Here is a 20,994-nt window from a genome sequence, read left to right as displayed (position 1 = left end):
AAGCTGGATCAGATATTCCCTAAAGCAGTGGACCGTAGCCAAGCAGAAAAGCTAGTCGAGGTTGTGGCTAGCATCTGGATCCCTGCTTTAGACTTCCCAAGCACTGCCTGACTCTTGCATTCGGCTGGGCAGAGCACCCCCTGGCACTGGGTATAGTGGGTTCGAGCATCCTCCAACAGCCTGGAGAGCCGGTGACAGCTAATGGAGCAAGTGGGATGCTGCCTGCCTGAGCCTCTGGAGCACGCAGGGCCCTGCAGGCTGCACAACAGCCAGGATCTGCCCCCAGGATAACGGGGGAAGATGGGGGAGACGGCCAGTTCGCCCCGTGCTGGAGGAGCTGTGTTTGGCTGCATGCCTGCTCCTGCAGCCAGAAGTGGCTTCACTCACAGCAGTGGTCTGTTTCTGCAGCAAGTCCTCAAGGCAGAGGGAGCACCCGGGCCGGTGGAAGGGCCAGGCAGAGGAATGGGGCAGGGAATCACAGCAAATCACTGCTGCTCCCCTGCCTCCCCAGCACAGGCTCTTCTAATAGGGGAGACCAGCTTTTGCTCTCCATCTCCCTGTAGGTCTCCCCTCTCATGCCCCCAACAAAAGGAGGGCAACTACTCTGCAAAGCATCAGCGCCCACAGCGTGGGGCAGGGCCAAGGGGCACTTAGTCCCAGTGGGAAAGTAGGGAGTGAGCAAGACATTGAAGGAAAACATAGGGTAGATCCCACCAGAGATCCCAGCTCATCCACAGAGCATGGCTGAGGGGCAGAAAGCCCAGAAACGGGGGCAAAGCAAGCACAGGGTAGAGGGTGCTTGGAGGGCTGGGGTAAAGGATGTGACCCCACCTCTCCCAGCGCCCAACAAGGCCCAGGTGTAAGGTCCACCCCAGCTGGCCCCGCGCTGGAGCTCCCCTCACAAGGAGGGGGCACCTGGGGCCAGCGCATGCTACACTCTGAGCAGGTGCTCCCCAAATCGGCCGTGGTGCTGAGGCTGGTGCAGGAGGCCTCAGCAGGGACCGCAGAGTTATCACGGATGCAACTCAGAGCCGCGTCGCAGTCCCTCTCCTCCCCGGGACCCACGTGGCAGTGAGGCAACCCCCCAATCTCAGACCCGCTGCTCGTCCTGCCCCAGAGAGGGGCTGACAACGTCTCGCAGCCCCAGCCGCATCCCTGAGCTCCCAGCACGGCCCCAGCTGGGGCGCCACAGCAGCAGGGTCAGCAACGTGGGACTGGCACAGGTGACAACACCGTCCCCTCAGCCTTTCCTGCAGTCAGACAGCGCTTGCAATCCTCTCAGCCCAGCCCGCAAAATACATAAATAAATAAATAAAAGGATAATATCATTCTCCAGGAAATGCACTTTTCAAACACCAACTCCTTTCCCACGGGCTCGCAGAGAAAAACCAGCCATCAGCTGCTTCCCGTCGCTCTCCAGGGCTGTGAACAGGACTGACTCCTTGCGCCCGCTGACCTCTCCTCTTTATCTCTGTACATACCACTCGCTAACAAAGCCGTGTGCAAGCGTCGTCAGAGTTTTCCTGGCCCGGGGACAGGCTCAGAGCTAGCGAGGGAGGTGGATGCATTTCTAAATAATCAGTGCAGTTAATGGCAACAACAATAAAATCACCGCTCTGGGGAGAAGCAGCCGGGCTGAGAGGCGGGGGCCGCGCGCCAACAGGGCTGGCTCGAGCAGCGGAGGCGGCCTGGAAAATTCCACTAAGAGCGGCTTTGAAACACAACTCCCCAATCCCATCTGCAGGTGCTCACTGGCTTGAGAGGCGGCCGGCCCCGGCCCCAGGGGGCAGGGGGCAGGCAGTTAAAAAGGCCATCGGTGAGGACAAGGGGACAGGAGAGGGGCTCTGAGAAGCTGTGGTGCAGGCATGGTGGCCAAGTGGGAGCACTCTAAGCAGTCACCCTAAATCTTTTGCTCCGCTTCTTCTAAGTGAATGAACAATGAAGTTGCAAGCACAGGGAGAAAACAATTGGGGGAAAAATAAAGCAAAGCCCTGTATTTTCTTTTCTTCCCTCTGCTTCAGGCACCAAGTGTCATGTCCTTGCATGCTTGTGGATCAGCATATGCTGCGAGAACAGCACTGGGAGCATCCCTTAGTTTATCCCAAAGTGAGCTGCAGAGATTTGGCATTGCACAGAGACAGGGACTGGGCCCCACCTCAAGTTGCACACGTTCGCATGGCTTGCTTCTTTAATTCAGGAGGCACAACAGCTAGTTCCCTGGAGCACAGCTGTCAGCGTACATCGTACATCGTGTGTTTGCAGCATGGGGCCTCTTGCTCTGGCACAGGGACCGGTTGTGGCTCTGTGTCACCCAGCCGTGATGCACTCAGGTGTCCCCAGACCCCAAGCAGGCAGGGACAGGGAGGGAGCATGTGACTGGACACCTCAAGGAGAACAGCCAAGAGGAGGTGGGAGTAGGGGGCCACATGGGAATCAGTGCACAGGTCTTGGAGATAAAACTGCTTGGCAAAAGGCTGCAGGGCGATGCAGGAGCTGCCACAGCACCACAGCTCCGGGCATCAGCCAGCGCTTAGCAGCACCGGCCAAGCGCCTGCATAGCACTGAATCCTGCTCTCTACGCCCTGCGCTCAAGACGCCCATGAGTTCACCGGACTTTCACTTCTCTGCTCCCCAGAAATGGAAAACAGACGGGGACGGTGGGGAGGGGAGGGAGGAGGGGAAGAAGGGACTGATTGTTCGGGAGCCGAGAGTGGGAAACGTCACAGGGCACTCGCAGCAAAGCCTGGAGGAAACCCAGGCTCTGAGCACAGCTTCCCTCGACCCCTGGGTGACTTACGTGCTGGAAACAACTCCTGAAAAATAAAGTATCCTTTCCCCCACTTGGTGTGCCCCCCTCCGCAGATGTAGGGCCCGGCCCAGCTTTAGCAAGGAAAACTGTCCCCGGGAGCACGGCATCGCACAGCCCACCCATCCGCAGCCAGCTCGCGCTCCTCCAGGACGCCCTGCCCGGTCGCGCCAACGAGGTTTCCCCATCACGGCACGCTGAGAACAGCCGAAATGCCAAAGAGCAGGTTGCGCCCCCATCGCTTCCCCTGCCTCACACCACCGCTGCCACCCCTGCTGCGGGCCGATTGCACTTGCTAATCCCCCGCTGCGCCTCGGGGATGCTGCACCCAGCCAGGCTAGGTCACAGGATAGCCAGAGCCAGAGAGGTGAAAACTCGCTTCCTCCCTGCATGAGGCAACGCAGCAGATATCACCCCAGACCGCTCTCCACCAGAGCTAGACTCTCCCCCATCCCACAGGCCAGAGCCACGTCTACCTCTCCCCTCCTCCCAGGACACTCTGTCGACGCAACCGTCTGTGGTTTACCCCAAAACTAGTGCAGCTGGGGCTGATGCACGGTCACGCAGAGAGAGAGGTGTGCTCCAGGCACAAGCAGCACGTGCCAGCAGCAGCCAAATGGCTGCAGGCTGGGCTCTGCAGCCACAGGTGAGCACGGGATTGAGCCCAGATGAACCCTGCCTCTGATTTTCCAGCCTGTCCTCTGGAGGAATTCATGGCCAGGTCCACATCAGTAGCTGAGTCAGGGCTGCATCTGTGCTGCTGGTCTGGCTTCGCTGTGAGAGGCGTGGGGGCTCCTATCCTCCCTGCCCAGATCTGCCTGCAGCCACCTTGGTGGCTTTGTCCCTAGCCTTGGGGACACCCGAAAGCAGCTCGTGCCCCCAGCACAGCAGAGTCTGCAGCACTGTTTGTCACTGCAAACAGGCACGGGCAGAATACGTTACTCTGCATCAAGGACTCGGAGGGTTCAAACCTCTTCAGGTCTCCTGGGGAGAAACCCAAGTCACTAGCAGGCAGAGAAAAGTCACCCACAAAAGCGGTGAAGCCCCAACCTGCTCTTCGCCCTCCATCCCCCAGCTCTGCACCCAGCCCCTCTCCATCCCCCTCCTCTGCCCACCCTGGGGACACATGGATGCAAAACCTGCATATCGCTGCATGGGAGCTGAGCAGGTCCCCAGCGTGGCTTGCTCGGACCTGGCAGCCCAGCGGAGATTCACCTCCAAGGAGCAAGGCATTTGTTCATCTCGCAAAAGCCACGCTCCATAAAATTCAGCCTTTGCAGCTTGCGCTGCCTGGCTGTGGACAGTTCCATGGGGGGAAACCCCCAGGTTTGGAGCAGGTGTGATCCTGCCATGCCAGAAGGTGGCTGAATCAGGGGTTTGCCAAGCTGCACCCCTGCCCTTGCTTCCCCAGGGGCAAGCCGGGGCTGGGGCAAAGCTCGCAGGGGCTGGAGTGAGTGTCAGGACACAGTACAGGAATAAAACCCATTCGACAGCGGTGACAGGGTTGAATGAGAAGCAAAACCCAGTATGGGTGGGAGAATCTGCACCCAGGGCCAGGGGCTCCCCCATCCCTTGGAGGAGCTCAAGGCGGGGGACACTGAGCATCGCCTGCTGAAAAAGGGCATCAATCCTGCGTGGGGAGGCTCTCCTGTGCCTCCCCCCATCCCACGCCCATGTAACACACGGAGCACTCAGCATGCAGGAAAAGTGGAGGAAGGTGGAAGGAGAAAGAAAGAAGAAGGAGAAGGAAGGAAGGCAGAGAAGGATGGAAGGAGGGAGGAGAAGGAAGAAAGGAAGGAAAAGAAGGAAGGAGGGAGGTGGAACACAACAAACCGGAGAAGGAGAAGGACCGTGGCTGGTTCAGAGGAGGACGGGGGGCTTTGGTGCTCTTGCAGAGGTCCCTGAGCTTGGCGTTGTACTCTGTCGGTGCACCCGGGACAGGGGGTGCAAAGGGGATGGAGGGGAGGGTGGGAGACCACAGGAGACAGACACAGTCCACCACAGGGAGAGGACGTGGCAGACAGACAGACAGGACAAATATCACAATAGACAATAGGGAGAGAGAGAGAAAAAACAAGAGAAAATATTAGTCAGGCTCCCACAGACCGTGATTGCTTGCGGTCTAAGGATGGCTCAGGCCCTGCTCGGAGCTGCTTTTGCATCACCTGAATTGCATAGCCTTTGCCTCACCTCGGCCCCCTGCACCCGGCTCCAGGCACCCCTTCTGCTCCCAGTGGGAAACGAACGGCGGCTCCCAGCCACGCACAGCCTCAGGCCACACTGTAAATGCCCAGCTGGCACTCAGACCTGTCCCCTAGGGGACAACACCGCGCAGGTCTCCTCCACCTTGCACCAGCCTTGCACGGGCTGGTGCAGCCAGAAAGCAGCTGCCCAGTGAAGTGACTGGCAAACGCCACGATGGGCAACCAGGGACAACCCAGCATGGCTGTCCTGGGCTTTACATCTCGGGGTGCCCAGGCACCCAGGCATGCCTCAGGACCCCGGGCAAGGAGAAGGGATGTCCTCAGATGCCTTGCTGGGAAGTGACAGGGACGTGAAGGACCATCCCTGCCCCTCTACCGCCTTGCCGGAAACGGGACCGGGAGCAGTCGCCCCCCGGGCGCAGAGGAGGTGCGAGATGCTCCTCATTGCTGCGCCGGGACGCATTGGGCAATTTATAGCAGCAGGGAATGTAAACAAACACGGCCTCACCACCACGGCCATCCCCTCCCAGCCCCAGCGCTGCCTTCGGGACGCCTCGTTCCCGCCGGAGGTCAGGCGCCCGCCCGCGCATCCCTGCCTGGGGCCGACAGCCAGGCTCTGTCAGTGACAGCTGGACGCGGGTGGGCACCGGCCCGGGGCTGCTCAGCTCCTCGGGAAGCCCAGGGCTGCGGAGAGATGTGTCTCACCCTGGCCCAGCTTCCAGGACCCTTCCCCAGACCCCGAAGGTTGGAGGCAAGAGTTTTTGATAGACACAAGCAAAACATCCATTTCTGAACCACTGCAAATGCTATTCCACACTGGGACGGTGCCGGAGACCGTTAACTGCCCCCTCCACACTCTCCTCCTCTGCTGGGGGTCTCTGCTCTTTTCCACCCCATTTTTTTCCTCCTTGTAGCTGCTAGGAGGATTTTGTCGGGTGTGGGGGTGCTTCTCGTTGCAATATTCAGTCCAGAGGCACACAGGGGGTTGGGCATCTGTATGTCCTTGGGATTTTTTAAATCTTCTGCACAAGCCCTGGGTCCCAAAGTGCTCCTGTGGATCTGAATCACCAGGACTGGGTTTGGAGGGATGCAAGCTGCCCTCCACCACCTCTCCAACCCCCAGTCCTTCCCCACGCCACCGGCACCCCTCCGGCCCCCTCCCGCTACCACAGTGACTCAGCCCAGCGCCTGGTGGGTTGGTGCTGGTTGTATTTTTCCAGCCAAGCCTTTTCCCCCTCCCTCTAATACCGTACGAGTTTCTGGACTGAGCGCAGAGCTGGAACGGACGGAGCTGCCAAGTCCCAGCATTACACACTGGCCCCAAGCCTGGACACATCCCTGAATCCTTCCTAAATATCGCTCCGTAATTAAACAACTGCTCGTTCAAACAGCACAGAGGGAGGGCGTCCGCACTGCTCCAGGATGCTGGGAACCTGTTCCTGGGGGACTGGCACCTCCTGTGCCCCCAGTCTCCCCAAGCCAGAGCCAGGGGATGGCAGGAATTCAGAGAACAGTTTTCCCTCCACGGCATGGAGCAAACCCCTTCAGCCACCCACGGCATCAATGCTCTGCATTGCACCCAACCACACCGTGCTGTTCCTCCTCTCCAGTGGGGCTGGGAAAGGCCTTCTTCATCGCTTGGATGCCCACACACACACCAGGTCCATTTGCAAACCTCCTCGGGCCCAGCCGGCTTGGCAACTCGGCAGAAAGCCAAGGCGGGGAGCCCCAGAGAGCAGGGCTTGAAGCAAGGCAGGGGATGCTGCTGCTACCCTGCACCACGATTCCCTCTCTGGCAGCACCCCGGCTGCCCGCGAGGTGGCGTGAACCCAGAGCCCAGCACCCTGGGGAGAAAGGAGGGGGCTGCACTACGAGAGGAGCCAGCTACCTATAAAACCAGGCACATGCTCTGCATCTTAATCCAGAGCATGCTCCAGGCACCGGGAGCACTGCCTCCAAAGAGGGGTCCAGATAGGACACCATCAGCCATAGCTAGAAACATCATACCAACTGAGCCATGCTGCCCCTGAAAGGGAAGAATCCCTCTGCGACCCAGTGAGCAGCCCTGCCGCAGGAGAAAACCCAACTCAGTGCCTGCAATGGCTCAGGACAGGGAGCCGGGCTTCAGCGCTGCTCCCCATGGGCGAAAGCCCAACCCCTTGGACAGCCCTTCTCTCCCTTCCAGTTGCTGCTGCTGCTGCTGCTGCTGCGCAGTCCTGCAAGCCCAGGTCAGGGCAGCTGCCGGCACAGGTCAGGACAGCTATTTCCCTTCTGCTGCCCCAAGACAGCACGCTGCAGGGAGCAGAGCCATGGCAAGGGCTCAGCCTGCCCCAGCACTCCATGGCACCAAGGAGAGAGCGGCACAGGCTGCCACCCTCCGCGGGCTCGGAGCTGGGTGCCAGCCCACCCAATGCCAGGGACGACATGGGGTGCATCCATTCTCGAGAGGTCGAGTGGCAAGCCTGGATCTGGCATAGATAAGGAGTCGCCACGGCCCTCCGCTGCCCTATGTGGGGAGCCAGCTCTCTCTCCTCCAGTCCCCTTCAGCCCCACGCAGCACCTCGGCCGAGCCAGGCACGCCAGCCCGACCTCATGCAGCCCAACGCCACCCTGGCAGGCTCTGGCATCTCCGGACATGCGGTCCCTCCCATCCCCCCAAGGAATCAAAGCATCCTACCTGCCACCCTGTGGGCCACCAGGCCCTCCAGATTCAAGGGCTCTTCTGCCGATCTCGACAGGTCTTCATAGCTCTCCAGTCCCTTGGGGGGAAGCTGGGTTTGTGCCGGGACTGTAGGGGAAGGTGGGGAAGAGACCAGGAGCTGCTGAGATCCTGCGGGGCTGTATGAGGTGCTGAGCGGGAGGACGCTCACTGGGGCACTGGCTGGGGCATGGCTGTAACTCCTCGGCTCTGGCACCGGAGGCGGCTGGTAGCCGTAGGGCGAATAGGCTTCTCGGTAATCCTGCACTGCATAGTCTGGCTCCCCAGCGCCTCGACCCACGGGAGCCAGAGGGCCGGGAGAATAGGCTTTGGGCACAGGTTCAGAGACCGTGGGACCCAAGGAGGTGCTGAAGGACCTTGGCTGGGCCACCTGCAGAGCTGGCTGGGCATAGAGGCCCGAGACAGGCTGGGCTGACAGCGAGGAGACCAGGGGCCCCGGCTTGTCCTCGCGGGAGGCCACAGGCACACTTTGCGACTTGTGCACGGTGGGAGCAAGGTCGAGCATGAGGACATCAAGTGCTTCAATGGACTGCTCAATCTCCCGGCGGGAGGGCGCTCGGGGGAACTCAGGCATGCTGTGGCTGTGCGGGGGCACGAGCTGCAGCGGGCTAGGCTGGGGGCTGCAGCTGGACACACTGGGGCTGTGGCTCTCCAAGCCACCGTCCTGCTGCCGGGAAGGTGGCCGACTCCCACCTTGCTGCTGCCAGGAATTCAAGCCCCTCTGCACGGCCTCCCGGCTGCTGGTGCTGCGAGCTGGAGCCTGGGGCAGCGTGGGGTTTGTCTCGTACTTGGCCATCTCCACCGCCGGGAAGGACTGGGAGCGATAGGCACCAGGAGGGTCGTAGCTGTACAAGTAGGGCTGGACGCTGGCCAGTGGCTGGGGCTGGAGCCAGACTGAGGCAGGTGAGCCTGGCTGCCTCTGCGGATAGCTGGCCAGGCTCTCCTGAGCAGACGCTGAAGGCTGCAGATGAGCCAGCGGGTCCCGGAGGTGATGACCCATCAGTGTGTTCTGGTTGTTGTAGGGGTAGCCACCATTGGAGAGCGGCTCCGTGTCATAGAGCCCCTCTTTGAGCAACTTCTCGGTGCCGTTGTAGCTTGAAGGGCCATTGGGCAGGGACGAGAGGCTCCCCACACGGGGTGCCTCATGGTACCCAGCCTCACTGGTGGTGGTGGTGCCATCCAAGGAGGAGAGTGTGCCCAGGCTGCCCACGCTGTGCCCGTCCTGGTTGGGCAGCTCATCATCTAAGATGTCTGTCTCCCGCTCGGTCACCAACGGCGCAGCGTTCCCATTGACATGCACCTGAGCCGGCACTACGTGGCGGCCCGGCATAGCAGGCAGGCGAGCAGGCACAGGGCCCTGCACGTGGTTGTGCATGGGCGCCGCGCTCTCCAAGCCGAAGCCAACCAGGAGACGGTCGAGCTCACGCTTCTCCTCAGGGCTCAGCACTGTGTGGCCACTGGGCGCCCCAGGCGCCCCCGGCTCATCGGTCCTGTCGGTCTTAGTGGAGGCAGTGGAGTTGCCTGAGTCGCTGCTCACCGAGAGCGTGTGCTCGACGTGGTTCGGGGTAGCTGAAAGCGGGAGGCGGCTGGTGTTGACAGCGCTGGTGCTGCCGTGGAGGGAGTCTTTCTTCTTCACCTTAGCGTAGAGGCTCCCATCCAGGGGCCCTTGCGTGTGCCCAACCTCTGCAAGGGGAGAAACGAACACGAGACCCGAGATCAATTGCTGGCTCTCTGCACGGAGCTAATGGGTCCCATTAGCTGACGGTTTCGATCTCTTTCATGCCGCCATATCGCTTAGCTACCAGCATTGCTGTCTCCTCAGTACCCTCCACAATCCCACAGGCGCCACCATGCAAAGACACCGGCGCCAGGTCTCCCCTCCCCATGCCCCGTGGCTCCACGTGCGCTGCCCGGGCTCCACACGCCATCCTTCCCTCCAGCTGCCCTGCCCTGAAAGCACCACATGCTCTGCAGCCACCCAGCAAATAACCCCCCTGGTTCAATGCAATGTTAATGGCAATTCTCCCCCAGGATACATCGATGGAGATGGTTAGGGCTGCTGGTCAGGAATCAACTTGCACATAACAGTGTCCCTACTTCTCTGCAAGGCTCAACCAAAGAGCCATACGGCAGCGGGGAGACTGGCAGGGCTGTGGTTGTGCAAAGGGTGGGAACGATGCACACGCAGGCCTTAGGAGGACAGGCTGAGGATCTGCCTGTGTCAGCTGGATGTGTTCACCCCATGGATGGAGGACAGATGAACTCAGAATCCATCTTCCCATGTCCCCACCCATTCCTTCCTCCCACGCTCCTCCCAAATGATGCACAGATCCAGCTAGCCAGTCACCCATCCTTGACATTTTCCTCCCTGGCTACAGAAAAGCTCCCACCCTTTCTGTGCTTCCCCTTCCCTCCTTCAGGGTGGACAGATCTGCCCGGGTCCTTTTCCCATGGCCAGATGCTCTCCCACAGCTACGACACAAGCAGCATTTCTGCCGAACTCTCAACATGTAGCATCTCCTCCCCGAGGAGGCACCAAATGCCTGAAGCCACAATTCAAGGCCTGTGCAAGCAGCCAGCTCTGCTCCACAGCCAAGTCCCGACAGCCAGGAGGCAACCACAATACAGTAGCGTCACCACCTTGCCCTCCAGCAATCTGGGCAGGACTCCCCGCACTGCGGCTGCCCTGGCTTCCCCCTCTGCCAGCCCCATACCCCACTCCAAGCATCCCAGTAGCAACTGCTCCCAGCAGCGGCCGCCCCCGGCAGCACAGGCTGCACTTATCAACAATTTCCCAACGCGTCGCACAGCCTTTAGGTGCAAAGAGGGGTCCCATGGACCCAGCTGCCGAGATGGCTACGGTGACGGCTGGAGAGCCATGCCTGTCCCTCCCCCAGAGCACGCATGCCACCGGCTGGGCTGCAGACGCTTGTTTTTCCAGCTCCCCGCCAAGGTTTCCTGGAAGGGCCTGCAAGCAGCGTTAAACACTTTCTTTTGGAGGAAAAAATGACTCTTCTCTGGCCGGAGGCCAGGCGGCTGACTCAGGAACGGAAGACGGCTCTAATGTGATAGTGTGAAATCAGAGCGCTCCTATCTGCGAGCAAAACACTTCCGAAAGCAAGCCCCCGAGCTGGGGGCACAGGCACTGGGTTAACCTGTCCCTGTCCGCTCGTGGGGCCGGGTGTCCCGTGCTCGCCTGCCCCAACATGCCAAGGCTGGCCACGCACTCGTGTCCCCCCAAAATACTGCAAGACACACAGCCACCCAACCCCCCTCGCTGCGAAGTGGAGAGGGGAAAAAACGCGGAGCACACAACATACCAAGTCAGCCTCTTCCCTCTCTGGGAAGAGCCCTCCTGCCACCGATTTTCCACTCCTGAATCCTTGTTGGCAACCAGTGGTGCCCCAAGGAGGTCACCAAGTCCCAAAGACCCTCCTGGGCCTGACAATGCCCCTGGACCCCCCGCTAGGGCAGTCCAGGCAGGGATGGCGAGGTCCTCCCCGGCAGTCCGGCGTGGGAAAGGGGGCGAGGATGGGAGTCCACAGCTTCTTCTGGAGACTCAGAGCAACTTAATCCACCCGGTTTAGGCAGAAACCCACAACGTTGGACTCGACAACACCTCCCATACCAGAAAGGGGGAGAGAGGGAGGGAATCCCTTCTCGTGAAGGGAGAAAGGAAAAAAAAGGAAGCGTCCAGGGGTAGCGTCAGCTCTGGAGAGGCTGAGACATCGCTTGGAGCCGGGACATTGCCTGGCCCTCCCGTGCAGCAGCAGGAAGGCAAAGATGGACACCGTCCGGTCCCGGGAAATAGGGTGAGAGCCAGAGGGGGAGGCAGGCGTAAATAGGGCAGGGAGAGAGAAAGGAAAAGGGAATAAACAAAAATAAATGAAAGCACGTGGCTCCAAGGGGAAAAAATAGACGGCAAAGGCTTTAATTAGACTGCAGGCTGGGGATCACCCCCGGGCCAGGAGAAACATCTCGAAAGGGGGGTCAGCAGGGGACATGATGCAGTTCACAGCAGGGCCAGAGAGCCCTGAATGCACCACCCCACCTTCCCTCTGGCCACATAAGGGCAGGGGACGTTTGACGGCCCCCAGCCCAAGAGCAGTAGCAGGATGGCAAGGAAGGACGGGGTCGTGGCACCTTCACCTTTGGCCAGCCCCTTGCCCTATGGCTGCTGTGCCCCTACCTGACAGCCCATCCTGTCTTCGTCCCTTCATGTCCCCTGGGCTCTGATGCCAAGCATCTGCTACTCCCCACTACCTCCAGGGCCCCCACGTCACCCCTAGACCATGCTATCAATCACACAGCCATCAACCATTTGTCACCTGAAAAGCTGGATAAAATCCCTCCAACCCCAAAAATAAGAATGAGGGAAGAGGGTATAGGCTGTCTTAGCCAAAGCAATCGTCCCCAAAACAGCAAGACCCCAGGTTTTTGCTTGCAGCAAAGTGGTCCCAGCTCCCAGCAAGGTCAGATTTCAGCCCCAAAGGTCAGAGCAGCTTCAGCCTGGCAGGCTGTGCCATCCCAGCCTGGGCAGGGCTCAGCCCCATCAGTCTGGTTGTATCACCGTCCTTGGGAGGATTCCTCAGCCCGGGCTGGTCCTGCCCCAGTCACCCTGTTAGCTGCCCCCAGGGGGGCACCTCCCTCCCCATCACCCTGTGGCTCAGCCCTGGAAGAAAAGCTGGTGCGTGACATGTGCGGCAGCAGGACATAGGGACTGGCAGGTGGGGAGAGGAACGACCCGCGTCCCCAAATCCCAGCCACCTGCCTCAGGTCCAGCAGTGTCTGACAGCACAGCACCTTGCACCAGCACGAATCCTGTCCAGGGCTCTGCACTGGCATACAGGGGGAAGTCAGGGCATCACCATGCTTTCCCTGATCCCGTTGTAAGCAGCATCCCACCTGCTCCCCTTGCTCCAGGAAAGCCAGTGCACCAGCCCTGGGGCATCTCCAAAGAGTGAGCTGGTGGGCAAGATCCTAGGGTCCGGGAGCCTTCATAGGGTGGAGGACCCAGGCTGAGTCCCCACACGGTAGAGCTCAGCCCCCCACAGCTCTGGTTTCATCGTGTGCCCAGATACAATGCCAAGAGTGACCTCAGCCTCTGAGCCACAGCCACGGGCTTCCCATGCCCCCTGCCCCTTTCCCCCCCATCCCATCACACTCAAAGAAAAGCAAAGTCAGGACTTACCTAAAGGGGATGGGGAAGAAAAGATTCCAGGCGAAGAGAAGGAGCGGGTGGCAAATTTCCCTTCCTTCGCTCCTTCCAGTACCAGAACTCTCCGGGGGACCTGGCACGATGGCAGCTCAAACGGTGTCCGCAGCCAGCTCCGTGTGTCCGTCCAGGACAGGAGCTGCCAGCCCAGGGCTGCCTTTGGCTGGCGTTGCTCCCCTTGGCTTTGCTTTTCTTCTCAGGGAGCTATTCCCTCCCCACAGGCGAGCCCGTCGGGGTGAGCGAGAGGGGCACCCTGCAGGCAGCTGCAGCCACAGGGTCCCTCCGCCTCCCGCGGCACCACGACAGCAGCGGGACGCCGCGGAGGGGCTCAGGCCCGGGACGGGGCCCCAGGCAGCTCCCAGGATGCAGGCACAGCGCCCGCCCGAGGGGCAGAGCGCCCAAGGGGAGGATGGAGGAGGGAAAGGCAGCAGCGAGAGCCGGCAGAGATGGGCTGGAGACAGAGGAGGTGCTGTTCCCTTCCCCTCCTTCCCAGACCACACAGGGATGGGAGCGCTCCCGAGCCGGAGGGGAAGGGGAGAGGCAGCGGGGAAGGGGGGCCAGGGGATGCCCACGTCTAATTTCGTGACGACAGTCCCAACCCCGGTTAACCCCAGCGAGGTGCAGAGAGGGTGAGACGCCAGCTGCCATGAAGGAAGGACAGCTTGGACAGACAGCTCCTAGCTATGAATATTAACTACTTCCTCCGCAGGCAAGGCTGCGCTGCGTTAACCATTTCCTAGGCACGGCGGCAGCCGGCTGGACGGACGGACAGTTTCCCAGAGAGCGGGCCAGGAAGGCAGCCTCCCCGCGCCAGGCGCTGAGCACCACCTCACAGAGCTGGGCAGGGTGAGGCCCTCAGATGCAGCAGCCCCCCCAGTCTGGGGCCCCCCAGCCCTGCCTGCCTCCACCGCGCACACATTGCATCTGTCCTCAAAGAGTAATTACACATTTTGGGTGGGAAGGAGGGGGATGTCGTCTCAGACAACGCGTGACGCTTTCACCGAGCCGGGAGGCACAGCCAGAATCGCAAGCGCAAGTGTCTCACTGGAGACTTGAGTTTCTCCTTCTTAAATAAATACACGGTTCAAAAAGAGTGGAAACCGTTTGCGGCCGAGCCACCAACCCCTTCTGAAGGCCACGGCTCTCCGTGTTGGCTCTTCCGACGCAATCTGCCAAACCCGCCCCATTTCTGCAAATCTCTTTCTCTGCCCTTTCCCCCGCCACCATCCTCACCGCGAGCCGTGCCGGCGAGCCCTCCCCTGCACCGCAGCGTGAACGTGTGAGCGCTGGATTAAGGTGTGCGGGGCCCTGTTCAAAGGCACCGAGGAGCTGCCTGGCACTGCCCTAGTTGGTCCAGCCAAAACCTGCGCAGGGAACCTGTTGACAATTCGCCATTCCAGGCGATTACAAGCCAGTGCATGAACCCATGTCCTGGGCCTGCCTGGAAGCCAGGTGAGATTTAATCCCCTTTTCTCCTCACTTCTGCTGCTTGATCAACCCAAAATACACAGCAAAATATAGTGCATGCCGTTGCAAATATGAAATGCATAAGCAAATGCAAAACCCCCACTCTATTCTCCCAAAAGCCTGCGTTTCCCCTACTCTGGTCCATGCGCACAGATGTCAAAGAAAAGTCACATTTCCAAACAAATCCCTGGCTCAGGAACCCCTTTGGTCCAAATAGTGACGAGCACCCACTTAGCATCCTCGCAAAACCTCCTCTGTTTGCCTGCTTTTTTATTTTTTTTTTCCTCGTTGTTTCCCATTTCCAAAGCTCCTGGCAACGGCGGACACCTCACGGGAGGGCAGGACGAGTGGCTCCCCAGCTCCAGCACTCAGAGCACTTCTTGCTTCCCAGAGGCAGCTCCAGCCAGACGGACGCACTTGCGCTCTCTCGCGTGCGCTTACTCAGACAGGGTTTGACTTCAAGGAACATTTCAAGGTGAAGGCGAAGGTGCTGAGCTGTCAGAGCTGACAAGCCTGTCCTTCTCTCCCTGCCCGGCATCGCAGCCCTGACGGCGACCTGCATCCCCAGCCCATCCCAACGCTCCAGCCTTTCCCCTGCAGGGATCAACCACAAGAAATGAGGAGAAACTCTCCCGGTTCAACACCTCGTGGAGCCAAGTCCAGCCTAGCTGGTCCCTGCTGCTCAGGGAGGAGGTGCAGATTCGGCCTCCCCTTGCCAGGCCCTCCGCACCCCCAAAATCTCCGTCCCACCGAGCCCTTACCTTGCAGCAGCCAGAGCGGTCAAACGCAGAGAGGGGCGGGATGGGGAGGGGGAACCAGATTCCTTCAGCTTTAGTCAGCTGGCGAAGGCGAGACGAGAGCCAGCGGCTCCCTCCCCGCCGAGCCGGGCCAGGGGACGGAGCCAGCCAAAGGGGGGAGAGCAGCAGCCCGGCGCTGCCGGGAGCTTCAGCGATGGCTTTAACAGCTCCAGCCTGGCCTGTCTTGGCTCCCCGCCTCCGGAGCGACTCGCTCGCCACCACCGTGTGCCCAGTCCCTCCAGGCAGGCAGCACACCGCCACGGGATTGGCAGCCTCAGTCCAAAACATATGGGGCAGGATGCATCCCCACTATGTGAGACTTCACCCGCCAGGCCAGCCACCACTCCATCGGGGCGGACACTGAATATTGGAGGGAACCACTGACAGAGACCCCCTCCAGGCGCCTGCTTATCCACAGAAAGGCGCTGGACTGGGGTCCAGCTCGATTCAGGGGCCCCGGGAACCCCTCAGCCTCCGCCGCGCTGGAGGTCTGGCTCTCCCCGTGCTGTGCTGTCCCAGAGGTGCGGGGTGTTCAGCCAGCTCCCCACCCCGGCTATACGCCCTTCCCTGACGAGCGCCTCGGCCAGCCCTGCCCCGCGCCGATGGGCCGAGGGGGCCAACGCCGCATCGCTGAGCTGCACGGGAGGCACCGGGAGGAGCGGCGGTACTGGCACGGCCCCAGCCGGAGGGAGCTGCCCTGCGATGGGGTGCAGAGACCTGCCTGTCCTGCACGCCCACGACCTGGGGGCACAGGGCCAGGCCGGCCTGCGCCTCCCCGCTCCGGCATCCGCTGGCGAGCCCGGACGGCACAGGCTCCCAGCGAGTGGGGAGCAGGCAGGTAGTCGGGGAGGGATGGCGGAGCCGGGGCAGGAGGAGGAAGCCACCAACATCGCCCAGGAAGGTTTCATGGCCTGGGCTGACCTGAGACGCTGCAACCCTCTGTGCTGCTCCATGCACAGGAAAACCTCATCTCCCCTCCAGCACTGCCAGCAGCCTGGGACAGCACAGAAGCCCCCACCAAATGGCATCGAGGGAGGCGAGCGCACGCGCGCATGAGTGCGGCCAAGCCTCACGCCAGAAGCATTACTCAGGTGGGGATTTAGCAAGTCTCCAGCAGATGTTGGACTTGGCCTCGGCCGCCTCCATTCCAGCGTCAGCAAGACCTTCGGCACAAAGAGGAAGCATGAAGGGCCAGCCCGCAGAGGGGACGGCACGGCCGAGACGTGGGAGGGAGACGGGCAGGCCGGACACTAGGGTGAAGCAGGACGTGCTGGCAATGCCAAGTGACGATTACAGGGAGCTGCTGAGTTAGGGACACATGCCTGGCCCTTTTGCATAATTTCACACTGTCGCAGGAGGATGGCCAGAGCGGAGCCCAGTGTTCACCCCCTCCATGCCACCATGCTCCAAACCTGAGGACAACCTCTCTGCCACCTCCAGGCGAGCCCTAAACCCACACCCTGCTCCACAACAGCGCTGCTTTTCTCAGCAAAATTTAGGCAACAAACGTTCCCCTTCCAGCTGTGTCCACCCAGGTCTGTGCGACCCCAAAAACATCTCCGCAGACATCCTCCGACAAGCTGCAAACCCAGCAGTGAGCAGCTCCCAAGCCCCACTGGCTAGGGCAAGCCCTTTTGAGGGAGCAGCATGGGGTGTGCGAGGCTGCCCACCGCTCAGCTCAGCGCCCCACGGCATTCGGGCCAGCACAGGCATGGAAAGCGGATGGCCCTGCTCAGTGATCCCTGCACAGCAACCCACCTGGAGGGACCCCAGGGATTTGCCCCCAAACAATGGGCACCCCCCAAAAAATAAGCATTTGGGACCCTGTTGCATGGACCTCACTGGTTTCCCTCTAGGGGACACAATGCGCATGGTGTCCAGGCAGTCTCCCCTGCCCACGTCCACAAGGAGGAGAAGCACCAGGCGCTGTTTGAAGCATCCTTCGACCTGCTCCATCCTGGAGAGGGGACACCTGAACCCCCGTAGGCAGCTGAAGGAAGAGGTACCCCCACCACCAGCCTCCGCAGCCAACCACTTGGCCAACTGATCGCAGCTGCAATCGTCGGGAGAACCCGTCACAGAGCTGGCACCAGCCCCCAAGTCCCATCGGGGAGGAAGAAAGTCGGCGAGGGGGAGCTGCAAGGTGCTCGGGGACCCGGTTCACGTTGGCAGTGCAGGAGCAGGCGGCTTGCAGCGGGCCGGGGCCGCGGGTGTCATCGCAGGGCTTCCCGCTCTCGCTAACCAGGCCTGCTGTTGCTGCTGGGGGCGGTTTGGGGAGCATCTGCCGCCTGCCGGGCCACCCCGCTCCAGCAGCCTACCCCAGCCAAGACCCCTCCCTGCCAAACAGGGAGAAATGGGGGTTCAAATCCCCAGGGCGTACCCTGCCTGAGCGAAACCTGTCATACCCCAATCTCACTGCGACTCCGTTTCCCCTTCCCCAAACTCCTGAGAATAAGCACACTGGAGGTGAGGGTAGCACCAAGGCAGCACCATCCCCAGCGGATCCCCCAGGAGATCCCCCAGGGATCCACCTGCCGCTCTGGCTTCGGGGCTACCTTCTCCTCGGGCTCACCCCCAGCCCGTCGGCCCCTCCCAGTCTGGATGGGACCCCCAAACAGAGCCAAAGCACCCAGAGAAAGGGTGTCCCCCCCCCGCCACCACCGAGAGCTGCTGTGCCCGGCCGGGGCACGGGGGTCAGCGGAGATGCAGGGCAGGGGAACCCACCGGCTCGCAGGAGATCCCGTCTTCCCGCGGCGCAGCGGCTTCTCCGGGGAGCCTTTGCCGAGCCGCAGGGAAGGGCAGTGGCACAGGCGAGGAGCCGCAGCTGATCCCAGCCCGGCGCTGGTCCCCGTGCCAGCCTCACCCCCCTCCGCCCCCGGCCGCCGCTCGCTCGCGCCTGCCGTGCCAAAAATGTGGCGTGCAATTCCCTGACCAAATAAGGCGAGAACAACCATAAACAAGGACCCCCTCGCACAGCCGCCTTTTCTGCCTCTCCGGACACCGGGGCCCCGATCCCAGCCCGTCCGCCCGCACGCTTTGCTGCCCCAGCGGCCGCCCCACGGCCCTCGCCTGCCCACTCTCCGCAGGCTGCTGGAGCAAAAGGCCAGGGGAGAGCAAGGGAGGAAGGAAACGGAGCTGGAAAAGAGGGAAAGTCCCAATGGAGAGGAAGCAGAGAGCTTGAGGCAGAGGCCAGCCCCCTCCCCGCGAGCCCACGGCGACTCTCCCCGCTGCAGCTCCAGGTGCTCTCCGGGCGCCAGGGAGCCCTGCAGCCTCCCGTGGCCCCGAGACGAAGCCCCAGCGCGGGGCTGAGGGATAGCGCTTTGCGCCCCGCTGTCCTGGGGGCCCCAGCCCTGGGGGGTCCCCCGTTCCCTTCAGAGACCCACGTTCAGAGGGGAACGCTCTTGCCCTAGCCAAAATGGCACTGAGAGGGGCTGATCGGGACAGAGCCACCATGCTCCCAGCGCCGAGGGCCAGGGCTGGCGGCAGAGCAAGGTGAAACACACGTGTGTCGAGGCACACAGTTCTCTGCAGGCAGAAAGGGGCTGCCAGGCAGTCCCACCAGTTCGGGGCAGAGTCAGAGCTCGTGGGGGGACGCGTCCCCTTCCCTAGCAGCTGGACCCACAGCTTCACGCCAGAGCTGTTTGCTCAGGCCGCATCCAGGCCAAACCTCTCCGCGACCTGGCATGCAACCAAGAGGGAGCTTGCTCGTATGTAAACACTGGCGCTGCCCACCGCTGTCCCCCAGGAGAGGCCGTGCTGACACCCGGCTCTGCGCAGCAGGAATGGGGTCACTCCGGGTACCCGAGGCGCCCGCCGCATAGCTGAGCCCGCGCGTCACGAGTTCTCTGTTTACTGCCCTGTGCCAAGGCAGGGTGCCCCGTGCCAGCTCCGCGCAGCCGCACCAGGGCCAGCCCCACGCTCTGCCCGGGGGCAGGGGACTCCCTCACCCGCCCCGGGCACCCGGAGGCCCCCCTGTCCTCCGCAGCGAACCCGGCAGCGCACAGCTCTGCCACGGCACGGCGGCAGCGGCCGGTGACCTTCAGGCGCGCCAGGGATCGCAGCTGTCCCAGCTTCGCGCCGCCGTTCCAGGGACGCCTGGCTGGACCAGCTGCACGGACCCGGCCAGGAAAGTTCAGGCATCTGTTCGGTCACAGGTGGTTTCCCAGCCGGGACACAGGCCCACCACACCTCGACATAAAAGTACGCTCTGTTCCTGGCAAGTGGGCGAAGGCGATTGACTCGTGCCATCCAAGTGGGTGCTCAAGAGACTTTCCCGGGCTCCGAACAACAGCGCAGGCCCTCCTTATCCCCAAGGGGAAACTGATGCACAGCTACGTCCTGTGACTTTGCCACCCTGGCACCACAAGAAAGGAGTTGGGAGACATAATGGCCCCAGCTGGCTGTTCTGTAGGCCAGCTCCTGGTTTTTAAAAAGAGGTTTTTAGTGGGGCTGGGAACATGATGAGGTTTCCCAAAGCTCTGGGAACAAGCGGCATGTGAACCAGGGCTAGATCCTGCTCTGCGCAAACAGGACTGTGAGAGCAAGAGCACTGAGAGAAGACCCTGAGCTCCCAGGCACCATGGGAGGAGAGAAGTCAGTAAGAGCTTCCCACCAGAACTCAGCTCCCTCCTCAGCACTGCCTCAGAGCATCTCCATCAAGGTTTGCTATTCCCTCTGGCCTAGTTATTTAGAGATCTCCAGTTCCCCTTCACTCCATCTATGCTGTGGCCTGAGGGAGATGTGGCTGGATCAGATCACCCAGCTGGCCTACAGGTGCTGGAGGAGTCTCGGGGGAACATGTGGGCTTACCCAGGTCCCAGCATCCCGGTGCAGCCCAGCTCGTGTGAGAAACCCAGCTGCAAAAAAACAAGGGCACTGCAGGAACCCGGCCAGGCTTGGACTGGTGACATCCCCAGGCACCGCATCCTGCCTCGCCTCCATAACCCTGCCCTTGGGGTTCAATGCTCCATGACAGGGCTCCCTGCAGGCTTAGGGGCCAGCTTTTTTGCTCACCAGCTTGTTCCCAGCTAGCAGCGCAGGTCCCTTAGCCATGTTCTCCCTCAGCAGTGGTTACATCCCCCCAGCTTTGCTCCCTGCCAGTTTCTCCTTCTCCCAGCAAAGGAGGGTGGATTCCCACAAGGACCCTTTCACCACATTCATCTCTCCAGGAGCAAGACGGGAACCTGCAGATTACACCCACGAACCGCCCGCAGCCCTAACCTTTCTCCAGGTGTTTGCCAGCCAGGGGCGGCTCAGCCCAGGAGCCCTCCACGCTGTCCTCACGCTGGATGTTGAAGTTCTCATAGGAATCCCACCGGATGAGCGGGTCAGATGTGTTGTAGTCCACAGAGACACTGGGCCCATTCTCCAGGTGCTCCATGCCTGGGAAGACGAGGGACAGTCAGTTGGAGTGAATGCAGAGCCAGTGTGGATGGGATGGGGAGAAGAGGTGGAGAGAAAGCACAGGCAAGGGAAAGAGGGGCAGCATCATAGGATAAGGCGGAAGAGTCATGTATTGGCCCTTCTGCAGGATTTGGTACCCCGTGATGGCTTGGGGTGCTCCAGGTGAGACTGGACGGGGCAGCTAGGGAAAGGAATTTCCTTATGGACAGACAGAGCAAAGGGGGCACAGCCTGGCAGAGAGGGCAGGAGAGCGTCCAGGGCAGTGAACAGGAACGGGGAGGCCAAGGGACGGGATGCAGGGAAGTGCAGCAGACAAGGTGTACAGGGCTGGCTGGGGGTTTGGGATTGCCTGGGGACAGACAGAGGGACCCACAGCAAGCATG

At 61.3% G+C, this 20,994-nt stretch overlaps 1 protein-coding gene across 19 annotated transcripts in view; it reads right to left on the bottom strand.

Annotated features, from left to right (window-relative positions):
• Positions 1 to 20,994, bottom strand: part of TNS1 (tensin 1) — an 81,396-nt gene that overhangs the window by 19,188 nt on the left and 41,214 nt on the right. For 18 of the 19 annotated variants that reach the window (XM_068948946.1, XM_068948949.1, XM_068948944.1 and 15 more), the window contains 2 exons: positions 20,429 to 20,590; positions 7,688 to 9,412 (listed from right to left, as the gene is read on the bottom strand). In XM_068948946.1, the coding sequence (XP_068805047.1) occupies positions 7,688 to 9,412; positions 20,429 to 20,590 (1,887 nt within the window). The remainder of the gene's footprint in view (positions 1 to 7,687; positions 9,413 to 20,428; positions 20,591 to 20,994) is intronic. The other variant, XM_068948950.1, reaches the window with a different exon arrangement.

The sequence above is a fragment of the Struthio camelus genome, chromosome 6 (genome assembly GCF_040807025.1).
Source record: "Struthio camelus isolate bStrCam1 chromosome 6, bStrCam1.hap1, whole genome shotgun sequence".
NCBI classification, from domain to species: Eukaryota; Metazoa; Chordata; class Aves; order Struthioniformes; family Struthionidae; genus Struthio; species Struthio camelus.
Note: the sequence above shows the minus strand (reverse complement) of the source record. Positions and strands in the feature narration are given on the sequence as shown.